Here is a 13549-nt window from a genome sequence, read left to right as displayed (position 1 = left end):
TCGCTGATGTCTTCGACTGTCTTGTCGCCTTAGCCACCTCCTCTCCCCGTCGTCATGCAATGGTACAGCCCAAGCGCCAGTTGGACACCTTATTAGGACAGGGTGAGGCGGTGAAGCCTTTAGTTCCTTCCGGTTCTGCGTCCCCATCCTTTCTCCGGACCCCTCCTACCTGCCACCCGCGGGACACCCTGCCGGCCGTCGCGGAGTTCCGGCCGCCGCCCCTGCCCCGCCCCGCCCCCTAGCCCCAAGCTCTGTAGGGTCCCTCCCGGGGGCCACCGTAGGACCGTCCGCCGTCTCCCCACCCCCGAGTCCACTGCAGGGGGGCGCGCCCATCGCCAGTTCCGGGGCGGTTGCTCCCATCGACCGGAACTCCCCGCCCCCTCCTGCGGCCCTGGGGCGGAGGAGGCCTCAGTGGGGAGGTATAGAAGGCGCCCCCCACCTGTCCCCCAACGCTAGCCGGTCCCTAGAGGACGGAGATGTGGAAGGCGGGCTTTGGGTTGGACCACAGGCGGGGCCTATCCTTATAACCGTCCCACTTCTTCCGTGCCCCACACAGAGCTAAACTGCTAAGCTTTTGACGGGCACCAACTCTTAATCCTCAGAACATCCCAGGGAGGTAGGTACGGTGGCTACTCCCATTTTACAGACGGGAAAAGTGATTCTGAGAGGCAAGTGGATTTTGCCTTTCTCTTTTGTCCCCCATTCCCAGACGGTAGAACCGAGTTGCAGAAAGGTAAAACAGTATGTTTAGGGTCTCAAGCAGAGAATGGTAAAGACTGAGCTTGAACTCTGGGCTGTCTGGGTACCCACGTTCTCACCACTGTCAAGGCTGGAAAAGGGAACTGGGAATCCTGTAGGAAGGGTTGGGGTACAGAGAGCATGAGACACAGACAACTGGGTTAGACTGAGACGCCTGCCCGCTGGTAGGAAGGAGACAAAAGGGAAGCACAGGAGAAGACAGACGGGGCACGTGGTATGGTGGTCATGAGGGGGTTCAGATTACGTGGCTATAAGCTTAGGCACGTGCCCACCCGGTGAGTCTCAGTTGCTGTAACTGAAATGGAGATAGCAATGGTCCCTGCTTCTGGGGTTGAGTGAGGGTCACCCAAAATAAGCCTCGCAGGCACCCTGCCCCTAGCGTGGTGCCCCGAGGGTGCTCTGTGGGTAAGAGCGTGCCAGCAACGTTTTGTGGTGGCAGCAGCCCCTGGGCTTTTCCCAAGACATTTGCCCCCACCAACCTTCCTTTCCACACCAACAGAGTCCCTTATCCCGGGCCATGAGCGAGCTGAAGGACTGTCCCTTGCAGTTCCATGACTTCAAGTCTGTGGACCACCTGAAGGTCTGTCCCCGCTACACGGCAGTGCTGGCCCGCTCTGAGGATGACGGCATCGGCATCGAGGAGCTGGACACCCTGCAGCTGGAGCTGGAGACCCTGCTGTCATCTGCCAGCCGGCGCCTGAGAGTGCTGGAGGCTGAAACCCAGGTGATGGGCCAGGGCCTCACTGTGGCAGGACTCATGGGTGGGTCATTGTGTTTGCTTTAGCCGCTGAGGCCAGGGGTATGGAGGCTTATGGGCCCAGAAGGGGCTGGTGGCGCCAGCCTGAACTGGTGAGACTAGCATAGGACTGAGCACCGCAGGGGAGGGGTGGGGGGTACGCTTAGAGAGACTGATGCATATTCATACATAGGTTCCCCCCAAGCATGTGCTTGATCCCCACACACTGCAGGATGTAGAATTCCAAAACCAGACATCCAGTCTCTTTGCCACGGAGCTGTCTCTGACACATAGCAGTCCTGCGGGACAGGGGAGAACTGCCCCATAGGGTTTCCAATCTTAATGGAAGCAGATGGCCACCCCTCTCCCCTGTGGAGCAGTGGGTACCTTCACCCCACCAACTTATCCCCGTTAGCTATGGTGAGCTTGGCCACTGTGCCACGAAGGCTCCTTGTTCTAACGCACAAAGCATTGTACCAGAGAGAAGTCATGAAGACAAGTCTGGTCCTCGGCAACTTGCTCACTGGACAGAGCAGGAGGTAAACAGGCACCAGACCATGGGTTATGGCTAGAACTAGGTGGCGAAATCTGTATTGGAATCCAGGACTAAGCTCTAGCTAATACCAATCTGACCTATCTATGTGGTCAGGGAAAAGGTCATTCATCAAAGGGAGGGGGCGTTATAGGGAGGGAGGCTGCAGCACCACTACATCCTACAGTCAGGCTGACAACATGGTTTGGTTTGGACCAGGTCAGGGCCTGGGTGAAGGCAACACAAAAGAGACCCTTCAGTGGGGCAGAGGCAGCAGGAAGTGCCCAGGAGAACGGATACGGAAGTGTGGACCCCTCCCAACCAGGAGAGCAGAGTGCATGTACTTGGAAAAGCTCTATTCCAAACACAGAGCCGGCCTTTCTACAGGCCTCAACCCCCCACCCCTACCCTCGCCCCACCTACTGCAGGCAGGCTATGAGGCCTATGTGCCCCCGAGATGCTACACAACTCTGGGAAACCCCACTTCCGGCTTCCATGCCTCACAGTATCCCCTGCCTGCTTCGAGAGCATCTATCTTACCATCTCTGCGAAATGGACCTCCCTCAAAGCTTTAGTGGATTCAGAGAATCTTGCAGAGGCTGGGCTCTGTGCCTGTGAGTAAGCATTGCAGTGGGGTTTGCTCATGCACTCACTGCACGAGTATCCCCAGCCCCGTGTGCCGGCCACAGTACAGGTCCTGGACAGCAGAAATGAGGACGATGTGCTTTCCAGTCTCCAATAGTTAAGGATGTAGTCAGAGAGATGGCCCACACACCTTCCAGTTTGCCCAGACACCATGATTGAGGCTCTGCTGGAGGTCAGGGGCCAGCGACTCCCCAAGGGAGGAGATACCATTTCCACCGGGCCTCAAAGGAGGTGTAGGGTTCACCTGCAGCCTCTGGGCATCCATGGAAGAGGCTGAGTGGGGCTGTGGCTCAGACTTGTCCTTGAACATCTACCCTAGAGAAAACTTTGTGCTTGTGGTATGGTGATGTGTGATGTGGAGGTTTGATGCAAGACTTGTGTGCCTTCATGAAAACGTTACCGCTAGTGCTTGGCCAGGGCTAACATGTCCTGGGGTGCTAATTATTTCAACTCTGTGCTAAATAGTAGGAGCCCTGGTAGCACTGTGGGGTGGGCCTTTGATGGCTCCCAAAAGGTTGGTAGTTCAAACCCACCTACTGCCCCATGGGAAAAACAATAGGTTATCTGCTCCTGTAAAGAGGTACAGTCTTGGAGACCCTGTATAGAGTGGCCAAGAGTTGGAATCAGCTTGATGGCATTGGGCTGAGGTGTTGGTTGACTGAGTCCTGTGCCCTTGGGAAGTGGGAGGGGAGTGACGTGGTGGTAACACGAGTAGAAATCTGGGAGACAGGCAGAGAAAAGGAACTGGATTTTGAAGGATGCACAGAAGTTTGCTAAATAAAAAAGCTGGGAGAAAGACAAGACCTGAGTTTATTACTTGGGGGAAATGCCCTGTGTCTGCCACCCCTCCCCAGTGCCCCCACCCCTCCCAATGACACAGGTCTCTGCATTTCAGATTCTCACAGACTGGCAGGATAAGAAAGGTGACCGACGCTTCCTGAAGCTCGGGCGAGAGCATGAACTTGGAGCTCCCCCCAAACATGGAAAGCCCAAGAAGCAGAAATTGGAGGGGAAGGCGGGACATGGGCCTGGACCTGGGCCTGGGCGACCCAAATCCAAGAATCTGCAGCCCAAGATCCAGGAATATGAATTCACTGATGACCCCATTGATGTGCCTCGCATCCCCAAGAACGATGCCCCCAACAGGTGCTGGTCCAGCAGCCGATAGGGCGCCTTGGGATTCTTGGGGTGGAGTGGCCCAGGGCTGAGGCTCGCCGGGCTGGGGGCATCAACTCAGGATGTGCTGCTCTGCAGGTTCTGGGCATCTGTGGAGCCCTACTGTGCTGACATCACCAGCGAGGAGGTGCGCACGCTCGAGGAACTACTGAAGCCCCCAGAAGATGAAGCTGAACATTACAAGGTAGAAACGCTGGGTTTTGATAGATGGGGTGGAGACTGGGGCCAAGGGTGCTGGGAAGGTGTTTCGGAACCAGAGCAAAGCATGCGTCATCCTCATCCCCCAACCCTACCCAGCCACCCCATCCCTAACCCACCGACCCATGCTCAGGCTCAGCCTCCCCTGCACCCCTCCCCCCACAGGGTCTCCACCCCCCGAGGTGGTTGTCCTCTTCAGGAGAGCTCTCCCTGAGCCTCAGCCTTTGTCGGAGACCTTCATCTGCTTTTCCCCAAGCACCCTCTCCGACCCCCAACCCCCCCGTTTTTCTAGGAGTCAAAGTGTATTTTTCATATGAGAATAAAATGCTGTCCCTTAGAGAAACCATTGAAGATGCAGACCCGAGCGGGTGGGGCACATGACCCAACCCTGCCCTTCCCAAGCCTCCCGGACTTCCACGACCCACAGGTCTCTTCCCAGTGGTTTTGAACTGCTGCCCCTGCAGTTAGCAGCCCAATGCATAGCCATACACCACCAGGGCTCCCGTGCTGGCACGGAAAAGAGACCCACTTTCTGCTGCGGTCTCGGTGAAGGCATTGCGCCAGGCCCCCTCTCTAAGCCTGGAGCCAGGGCAAGATGCTTGCTCCGGAGAGAGTGCATGCAGCAGTGAAGGGAGGAATAGGGCTGGGGCTGCACTTAGACACCAGTGAGGGGGGTGGATGGATGGACGGACAGATGGACATCGGATGAGGAGCTTACCAGCTGTGCCCCAGTGCACCAAGAGCCTGCATGTGCCCCAGGCGTGGCCGGCCAGTGTTCAGCGTCTTGGGCCGGACGTGTCTCTGCAGATCCCCCCTCTAGGGAAGCATTACTCGCAGCGCTGGGCACAGGAGGACCTGCTGGAGGAGCAGAAGGATGGGGCCCGGGCAGCGGCCGTGGCGGACAAGAAGAAGAGCCTTCTGGGGCCGCTGTCAGAACTGGACACCAAAGGTGAGCCCCTCACCTCCCCGGCCAGCCCAGGCTGTACGTGCTGACGCCCAGGATGTCAGGCCCCCCACCTTCCACTTTTCCGCCTGCCCCAGATGTGGATGCCCTGCTGAAGAAGTCCGAGGCCCAGCACGAGCAACCAGAAGATGGCTGCCCCTTTGGCGCCCTGACCCAGCGCCTCCTGCAGGCCCTGGTGGAGGTGAGCACCCAACCCAAAGAGGAACCACGCCCACTCTTTTTTTCATGTTGTTGTGTCCGTACTTGTAGTTTCCTACTAGAGCGTATGCGTAGGAAAGAGCAGAGACCATACGTTTGTAGCTTAGGAGGTTTTTACAAATGCGCACGCTTACATAACCAGATCCCCACTCTCCTGGGAGCTCTGCTCGAGCCCCGCCCGCCTCTAGGGAGTCTGCTCCTGCTCCCACCAGTGGGTAGCTCCTATCCCTGTTGCTTGGTTATGTGTAGGCTGAGGGCTGTGCCAGGCCCTCCTTTTCTGCACACCCTCTCACTGCCACAGGGTTGCAGTCAGACCAGGAAAGTCCATCAGTGCTGTTGCTCGGCTTCCAGTTCATAAATCCTCTGGTTGATTCCAAATAGAAGCCTGTCTCTGCCTTCTGTGGATGGCTGCAAATAGGTTCTCTCAGTCCCCTGAGGGGCCTTCTAAAAGACGTCCTGTCCAAACAGTGGCTTCCTGCGGATCTGCAGGCCAGTCCCATTCACAACAGAGTGGCCGCTCCCAGGTTGTAGGGACTGGGGTGGGGTGGGGTGGGGTAGGGGATGTTTGCAAAGAGGTGTTCTGACTTTTATCCACGGACACAGGCCAGTCAAGAAGCTCATTACAAAGAAAGTTTAAGCAACTAAAGTCTGCATTAGTTTAAGCAACTGAAGTCTGCCTTGGTGAGAAGAAAGGAAAGTTGCTGGGAGAGGTGTTCCTTCCCTCAAGCAGTGCAGCCCTCTAGGGCAGCAGGAGCTCCTTTGTCTCAGGCCCCTTCAGGCTTCTTTTTGTTCCCCAAACCCCACAGTTCAAAGGGATGATTTGAGCTCCTGGAGCCAGAACTGCCATTGTGCTGTGGGGTAAGTTAGCAAGCTGGTAACTCTGCCTTCCGGTGCGTAGACTTAGGTGGAGGGGCAATGGCTTCACCTTGCATATTTTTGCTTAAGAAGCTTCCTGTGATTTTGTAGCCTGGCCTTTTGGCTTAGGCTAGCATAGGGGAGGGTGAAGGCACAGAGCATAGGAACTTTGCCGTAGCTCACAGGCTGCCAAAGGACACTGTCAGACCCCAGGCTGAGTGTGCCCTTCCCGGGACCTGCTGGCTGACCTGCACGTGGTTGAGCTTTTGTTCCTCGTCAGTCTCAGTGACAGCAGGTGTCTGTTTTTCTCTCACGGGCACATGTTCCTGATTGGCCAAAGTAGAAGGAGGGGGCAGGCCTCAGCTCCACTCCAGGCCCCAGGTGCTGATAGCTCTGCTCTGCCAGGGTTGATGGGCAAGTCACTGCCAAGGTCACCCTTTGGAGTGGTTGTCACTCCCAGTGCACCGGAAGGGGCATGGAGACCAGTGAAGGAGCTTTATGGGCTATCACTGGCCGAGCGCCTATCTCTCCTGATCACTTTCCACTGGAGAGAATTTGTCATGTGACTACTCTTGACAGACAGCCAGGGTGGCTGGGAAATGCAGTGTAGCTGGACAGCCCTAAGTCCAGCCGCTATGGAATAGAAGAGAGAATGGTGGTTGGACACTTAGCACCCTCAGCAACAACGTGCTCACCTCCCTGTTTGTTATATGCTTACCAAACCTTCACTGTAGCTGTTACTATTACTGGCTATCATATGCTGTTACACTATCATATGACTGTTATTTTTGGGTTCTTTTATCATTTTGTTGGGGCTCTTAAAATTCTTGTTACAACCCATACATCAATTGTATCAGGCATATTTGTACATATGTTGCCATCATCCTTTTCTAGACAGTTACTTTCCATTGAACTCTTAGTATTAGCTCCTCGTTTCTCCCCCCATGATCCCTTGATAGATTATAATTTATTATTGTTTTCATATCACACTGACCACTGTCTCCTTTCCCCTATGGTTTCCGTTGTTCTTCCCCCTGGAGGGGGTGTGTGATTGTGTGTTGATCATTTTGATCTGTTCCCCCTTTTCTCCCCCTCCCCCATTATCCTGTTATATGATTGTTACACTGTCATATGACTGTTACACTGTCATACGACTGTTACAGTGTCATATGACTGTTATACATCATTCCTCTGTGCTCCTTGCTGTGTAAATGCAAAAACAAAAAGAAAAGTTTTAAGTGACCAGACCAGAGCTGTTGCAGGTTTGGGAAGACTTCTTGAAGGAATGGTAAAAACTAGACCTTTGTGATCTGGGAAGGCGGCCCTTGTAAATCAGCTGAGCCAGGCGAATGGGAATCCTGCAGCTCTCCAGCCCAGTTCTCTCTGATGGTCTCCAGGAAAACATTATTTCCCCTATGGAGGATTCACCCATCCCAGATGTGTCCGGGAAAGATTCAGGAGCCGACGGGGCTAGCACTTCTCCCCGCAATCAGAACAAGCCCTTCAGGTGAGTGGGGCCCCCTCGGTCCCCCACAGCCTGGCTCTTGTCTCTGTCACCTTCCGTCCACCCCCAGATGAGGAGAGCAGGGGGTGTGGGGGCAGTGTGGTCAAGCCCAGTCCAAGTGTGAAGTCCAGATGCTGGCCCCGGATTGCTGGTTAGAGCATCGCTTAGACCGTCAGGCGCAAGGGCTTTGCTTGACCACGTTGTAGTGCTCTCTGTGAAGAGACAGCCTGTCACTGTGTGTTAGAGAAACGTTCTTGATGGGCGGGAGAAGAGCATGCTAAGGGGGAGTATCAGTAGTAACGGGAGAGACAGTGTGGCTCACAGTTAGAAGCCTAGAACGATAGGCACCCAGGCATTACAGACATGGAGTAAAGTCAAGTCACCCTCATGAGACAGCAGCACTGCTTTGGTTTTCCCTCCTGTACTTATTTTTTTGACAACGATGTGCTGTTCCTTGTGCTTAAAAACAAGAGCAGATGTGTCTCTCTATTTTCAAATCTGGAAGTACAGAGGGGGCTTCCAGAGAGAGGAGGGTGTTCACCCACCTGGGGAACACTGGGGACCCTTGCAAAGCCCGTGGGTTGAGAGGGCTGCCTTCCCCTGCTGCAGTGTGCCGCACACCAAGTCCCTGGAGAGCCGCATCAAGGAGGAGCTGGTGGCCCAGGGGCTCCTGGAGGCGGAAGACCGCCCTGCCGAGGACTCGGAGGATGAGGTCCTTGCTGAGCTGCGCAAGCGGCAGGCCGAGCTGAAGGCGCTGAGCGCCCACAACCGCACCAAGAAGCATGACCTGCTGAGGTGGGTGTGGGGGGTGGGGCACATGGTGTGCCATGGATGGCTGAGGAGGCCCTGGGCACTGCTGGCCCCCTGCTGGGGGCTCCACGACAGGCCTCCTGAGCCTAGCTGTGTCTCCCAGTCACCTGGTAGAACCTTAGAGAAAATGGTGATGACCGGGCACCACTCCACTAGTTCTGAGTTCAGACTGGGGAGGGCGCAGGCGCATGCCAGGAACATTTGAAACACTGTCCCGCACTTATTTTGTTCTAAGCACGTGGGGAATCTGAAAAAAGACTAGACTGACCACAGTGTCCCCCAGCTGGCCCCTGCCCACACCTGTCACTGCTCCGCTGGACAGGTCTGAGTCTCAGCCCCGCCCAAGAATCGAGCAGCGGCCCGGAACCAGATCTCAGTCACAGTGTGTGTCCTCCACCGTGCATTGTCATGCCAGAGTCTTAGGGACACTTGGAGGGCTGTGCTGGTGGCTGCTCCAGTCTGGGGTCGAGGAGAAGTATCCCAGCCCCATGGCCCTGCTGCCTCCTGGCAGGTGGTACATAGCAACCCCTGGAGCCGCAGCGTGAGACGGGTCCGCACAGTCAGCTCCATGTCTCGTTGTCAAGCCTTGTGCCAGGGCCACATTGTGGGAGAGTACAGGGCCCGCAGGTCACAAGCGCACCATCCAAAGCAGGCTTAGTGGTAGTACTGCCCGCTGCAAAGGCGTGTGGTTTTACAAGCATGTCTGTGTACCTGTCGCTATGGACAGGCATCAGATTGACACGTGAATGTGAATGAAGCTGCACATTTTCTTTAAAAACATCTTATCTTACTTAAAAACAATGCAATTATAAATTATCAACTTCCACATGAAGCTGGTATGATGTGTAAGTTGTGTCATATTTGACATTACATGGCATTTGAGATCCTAAGGGGCGACGTGTCCTAAGGGTCTCGTGGGCCCTCAGTGTGATCATCTACGTTGCCTGTCTTTACTCTGGATGCTTGTGTTTTGACCTTGTTTTTATTTATTACTGCAGTCATGCTTTCCTGAAAGGAACTGATTTGCTGGGACTAATGCTCTATTTGCATTCACGTCAATTTGACACTAGTCTGTAGAGATAGGTATACTACGCAGGGAGTCTCAAGCTCAGACGACTTAAAGTGAATTTGGAGATGTCACTGTCTCGTTACCTGGATAAAGGGCTCAGCAGAAGTGGTAGGGGAGGCCACCGTAAACGGTCTCTGTAATCTGCGTTGAGGAACTCGAAATGCATCTACTGCACACCTTGACTCTGCACAACTCAGGGTAGGCGTGTCGTCCCCGTCTTATTTTACAAGATGAGGGCTTGCAGCCCAGGGAAGCGCAGGGCACTGCTGAAGTTCAGGCAGCTAGTCACCCACCACACTGGGGCCTGCGCCCTTCTCGTGCATACCCCCTCTCGAGGGCCAGAGGAAGAAAGCACGGAAGAACGGCAAGCAGAGACAGAAGGGGACACCGAGAAGATGGTAGCGCAGGGCTGTCCGGAGGCTAGGAGCCCCGGGTGGTGCCAACGGTCCGTGCTCACCTACCTAGAAGAAAGGTTGGAGATTGGGCTCCACCCAAGGGCACGTCGAAAGAGAGGCCTGGCGGTTTCCTTCCGAGACATGGGCCTTTGGAAGCCCTGTGGAGCGTGGTCTGGTCCAACACTCCTGGGGCTGCCATGAGTTGGAATGGACTTCCGAGTCAATTCTTACTCAGAAGGCCAGCATGCCACCCTGAGGTCTTAAGCAAGGTACCTCCTGCCCCTAAGCAAGGTACCTCCTGCCCCAGCTGCGGCTGCCCCTTGGGAAGAGAGACAGGTGAGACTAGAGGTGGCACTCCCTGACATTCTCGCCCAGGGCTGCTCACTGCCTCCAGTTCTCGCAGGTCTCCTGCTGGCGCTGGCACCATGGTAAAGACTTTTGCCTGCCTTGGTTCAGGTCTTCTGCTGAACAGATCTTGTGCCCCTCTCCAAGCCTCCGTTCCTCATTGGGAACGTGGGACTCTCAGTGCCGGCCACAAGGACTTGCTGGGAGGATCGACGGAGTTAGGATCTGGAAAGTGTGAGATGCAGTCAGGCACACAGAAACTGCCCTAGAATTAAGGTCTCAATGACTGCGTTCTTGATGGGCTCCCGGGAGTGCTGGCCCAGGGTGGGGGTGGGCAGGTGGGTGGGTGCAGTCTGGAAGAGGCGGGGCCCACACTGCACTAGGTGGCCTGACCATGCATGCGTCTGGTCCCTTTGGCCCCACAGGCTGGCCAAGGAGGAGGTGAGCCGCCAGGAGCTGAGGCAGCGGGTCCGCATGGCAGACAATGAAGTCATGGATGCCTTCCGGAAGATCATGGCTGCTCGCCAGAAGAAGCGGACTCCCACCAAGAAGGAGAAGGACCAGGCCTGGAAGACACTGAAGGAACGCGAGAGCATTCTGAAGCTTCTGGATGGGTAGCCCCTGCCGACCTCCAGCTACTGCTGCCTGGCGGGATGGAGATCCCCTGCAGCCTTGGACTGCCTGAAGCCCCGCCCATGGGACTGGGGCTCACAAGAGGACAGTTTCTCTGGAAGTTAAGGGCCGCCACCCTTCCCTGAGGTGTTTTGCCTGGCTCTGTACAACTGGGACACTGGAGACCTGGCTGGGCTGGGTCCCTGCCTCTGCTTGGTCTCCAAGGTGAGGAGCCATCTTTTCTGGACCTTCCTCTTCCCCCTTTGTATCCCCCCAGCCCACCTCTCACCACCCTCTCCCGTTCACACACTTCTCCTTTGTGGTTTTGTAAAGTGCAAGCATAAGGTTAAGTGACCGCTGTGGTTTTATAAAAAGTGCCCAGAGCCTTGGAGTGTGTGTTATTGCGGGGTGGGGGTGGGGTGGGGGTGGCGGGAGGTAACACTGCGGGCGGCAGGGCTCCTGTGGGCACACCTGGTCACCTGGGCCCTTCCTTCAGGGAACCCCTGGGAAGCACCTCTTTGCCAGGGTACTTGTGGCTGCAGGGGACAACAGGTCCCCAACTCAGAGCAGAATATTGTACTGGTTTGGGGAATTGACCATGGTGGAGCAAAGTGGCCATCTGCTGACCCAACAGAGCTCTCAAGAGTCAGGAACTGCCGCCGTGGTGTCTGCCCACCCAAGGTCGGTGCCCTTCCAGCTGTGGATGGCAGGAGCCAGGAGCCAGCAGAGCTACATCCTTCCTCATTCATGTCAGGGGCCAGCTGCCTTCCGGTGCCCCTCCCAAAAGAGGAAGAAGCCTCTCTTTCGGATCTCCTGAGGCTTTAATGGCCCCAGCTAGGTTTCCCATGCCCTCTGCTGAAACAGCCACGCTGGCCAAGGGTGACTCAAATGGAGTTAACTCCTCAGGACTGAGCCGGCTCCCCCATGAAGCCCCAGGCAGGACCACACAAAGATCTGAATAGAAAGGAAGGGGGGTGGGGGTTGCTGGGTAGGCTGTCAACAATGGCCCTTCCCCAGCCTGGAAAGGAAGCTAGGCTTGAGGGGTACCAAGAAACAGATTGGTATTTAAGGCTCTGGTTCCTCCCTTAAGTTCCCAGTGTCGTCTGAGAGAGGCAGCAATCTGCATGTTACTGTGGAAAGGTAGAGGTCCACAGAGGAGCGGGAGGGCTCTCTGGAAACGTGACCTCTGAACTGTGCTATCAAGAAGGGTGGTGAGGACCATTCGAGTCGCTTTTCTGGGCCTGTCAGGTGAGGGTGAACACGTGGCATCAACAGTCTCAGTGCCCATCCCTCTATCCACACCAGAGCTGCCTTCCTCCCATAAGAGCCATCTTATGGAGAGAGCGTTTGCGTTTCTCTTACATGACAGTAAACTTGCCTACTCAGAAACAGCCGGGAGATGGAACAGGAGAAGGAGTCCTAATGATGTAGCTTTAGCCCCTGGATACAGCCAGACCTGAAGCCACGTTTTATCAACCCAACTGCCATTGAGTGAATTCTGACTCACAGCTGCCCACGGGCAGAGTGGAACTGTTCCCTAGGGTTTACAGCCCCATCATTCACCCGTGGGGCATTGAACTGTTGACCTCGCTGGCAGCCCGACAGGCAATCCACTGTGCCGCCAAAGCTGCTGTGGGTGTGGCACCGTTTACTTTGGTGCAGACACCCCATGCTTAACTGCTAGCCCAAAGGGAGTCGGTGGGGAGCCCTTCCACAGTGCCACGGGTCTGCTCCCGGAAGACGAGTCCAAAAAGCCCTGGGGAGCAGTTCTACTCAGTCACATTGTGGGGGAGGGGGCACTGTGAGCCCGAGCTAACCCCAGGTGACTCCCACAGCCAACACTTGGCTGTGGGGTTTGTTGTAACTAATAGCAGTGGCTTTAGGCAAACGGGTGGAGGGGAGGAGAGGGCTGAGGGAAAGAAGGCATGAGGCCGGCCTTCTAGTCAGTGCAGGGCCCCAGCTGCCACCGTTTTTCCTTGACGCACTGTCCCTGGGCTGCTAGAGCCACCCACACATTGAAATGATGAGAACCCACTTACACAGATGGTGCCAGGGACCGCTTGGGGCATGCCACACGCAGACTAGGCTCTGCTCTCAGTCTGTTCAGCTCCTGACCCCCAGGCTCCTGACAGTGGTCACAACCAAACATCTTCACTCACAGGTGAAGAAACAGAAGCGTCAGCAGCCCCTGCTGTGCTCGGTGACAGACGCATGGTGGAGCTGAGATTCAAAGTCAGGCCTTTTAACTCATGGTCGGAGCTGCCTCACCACCCAACTTTCCAGGGCCTTCCCGCCAGCATAGCCCACTACTCCCTGGCCGGGGTGCGTGCACAGCCTCGTGGCTCACCTCCCAGGTGCACCGGGCTGGCTGCGATCCACTTGACGGCGGTTCTGCAGGAGAAAGACTGGGCTTTCGAACCCCGTGAACAGTTAAGGGGGTTATGGTGAGTCGGTGGTGAGGGTACACGCACTGGTGGAGTCCTTGGGAGAGTGCCAGGAATAGCATGGTTTTGTGGAGGAGGTGGGATGGGAGCCGAGCTCCAGAAAACAGGTGGAATGTTAATGAAGAGGACGTCGATGACTGTCATAGACAAAGAGAGGAGCCTAGCTGGCGGGTCGGGCCTGGTTGATAGGGTCGAGACCATCAAAGAGTAGCCCGCATTTACTTGATTCCAGCGTGAGTGATGGCCTCACCTTGCAGAGGAGGACACACACGGAGGTGCAGAGAGGTGCTCTGTACTTCCTGAGGCC

At 55.8% G+C, this 13549-nt stretch overlaps 1 protein-coding gene across 3 annotated transcripts; it reads left to right on the top strand.

Moving 5' to 3' along the window:
- Positions 1–144: 144 nt before the first annotated feature.
- TADA3 (transcriptional adaptor 3) lies at positions 145–11184 on the top strand. Of its 3 annotated transcripts, none has more exons than XM_075550438.1 (10): positions 145–419; positions 557–620; positions 1259–1483; positions 3568–3818; positions 3927–4032; positions 4854–4995; positions 5088–5191; positions 7461–7570; positions 8177–8362; positions 10612–11184. In XM_075550438.1, exons 3-10 carry the CDS (start codon positions 1277–1279, stop codon positions 10802–10804), a joined length of 1299 nt encoding a protein of 432 aa, XP_075406553.1. In that variant the 5' UTR covers positions 145–419; positions 557–620; positions 1259–1276; the 3' UTR covers positions 10805–11184. The 3 variants fall into 3 exon arrangements, with proteins under 3 accessions (XP_075406553.1, XP_075406552.1, XP_075406551.1); XM_075550436.1 differs by having other exon boundaries at positions 146–419; positions 557–616; XM_075550437.1 differs by having other exon boundaries at positions 145–620.
- Positions 11185–13549: the final 2365 nt, after the last annotated feature.

Source organism: Tenrec ecaudatus, chromosome 5, assembly GCF_050624435.1.
Source record: "Tenrec ecaudatus isolate mTenEca1 chromosome 5, mTenEca1.hap1, whole genome shotgun sequence".
In the NCBI taxonomy this organism is placed as follows: domain Eukaryota; kingdom Metazoa; phylum Chordata; class Mammalia; order Afrosoricida; family Tenrecidae; genus Tenrec; species Tenrec ecaudatus.
The sequence above is the reverse complement of the archived record's forward strand: the minus strand, read 5'-3'. Positions and strand labels throughout refer to the sequence as shown.

What these genes read in the sequence shown, in the direction of transcription:
- TADA3 (XM_075550438.1), top strand. Translation starts at nt 1,277, where the DNA reads ATGAGCGAGCTGAAGGACTGTCCCTTGCAGTTCCATGACTTCAAGTCT. An exon ending in GTCAGAACTGGACACCAAAG is followed by an intron (nt 4,996 to 5,087) that starts GTGAGCCCCTCA and finishes CGCCTGCCCCAG; the next exon opens with ATGTGGATGCCCTGCTGAAG. An exon ending in TCCTGCAGGCCCTGGTGGAG is followed by an intron (nt 5,192 to 7,460) that starts GTGAGCACCCAA and finishes GATGGTCTCCAG; the next exon opens with GAAAACATTATTTCCCCTAT.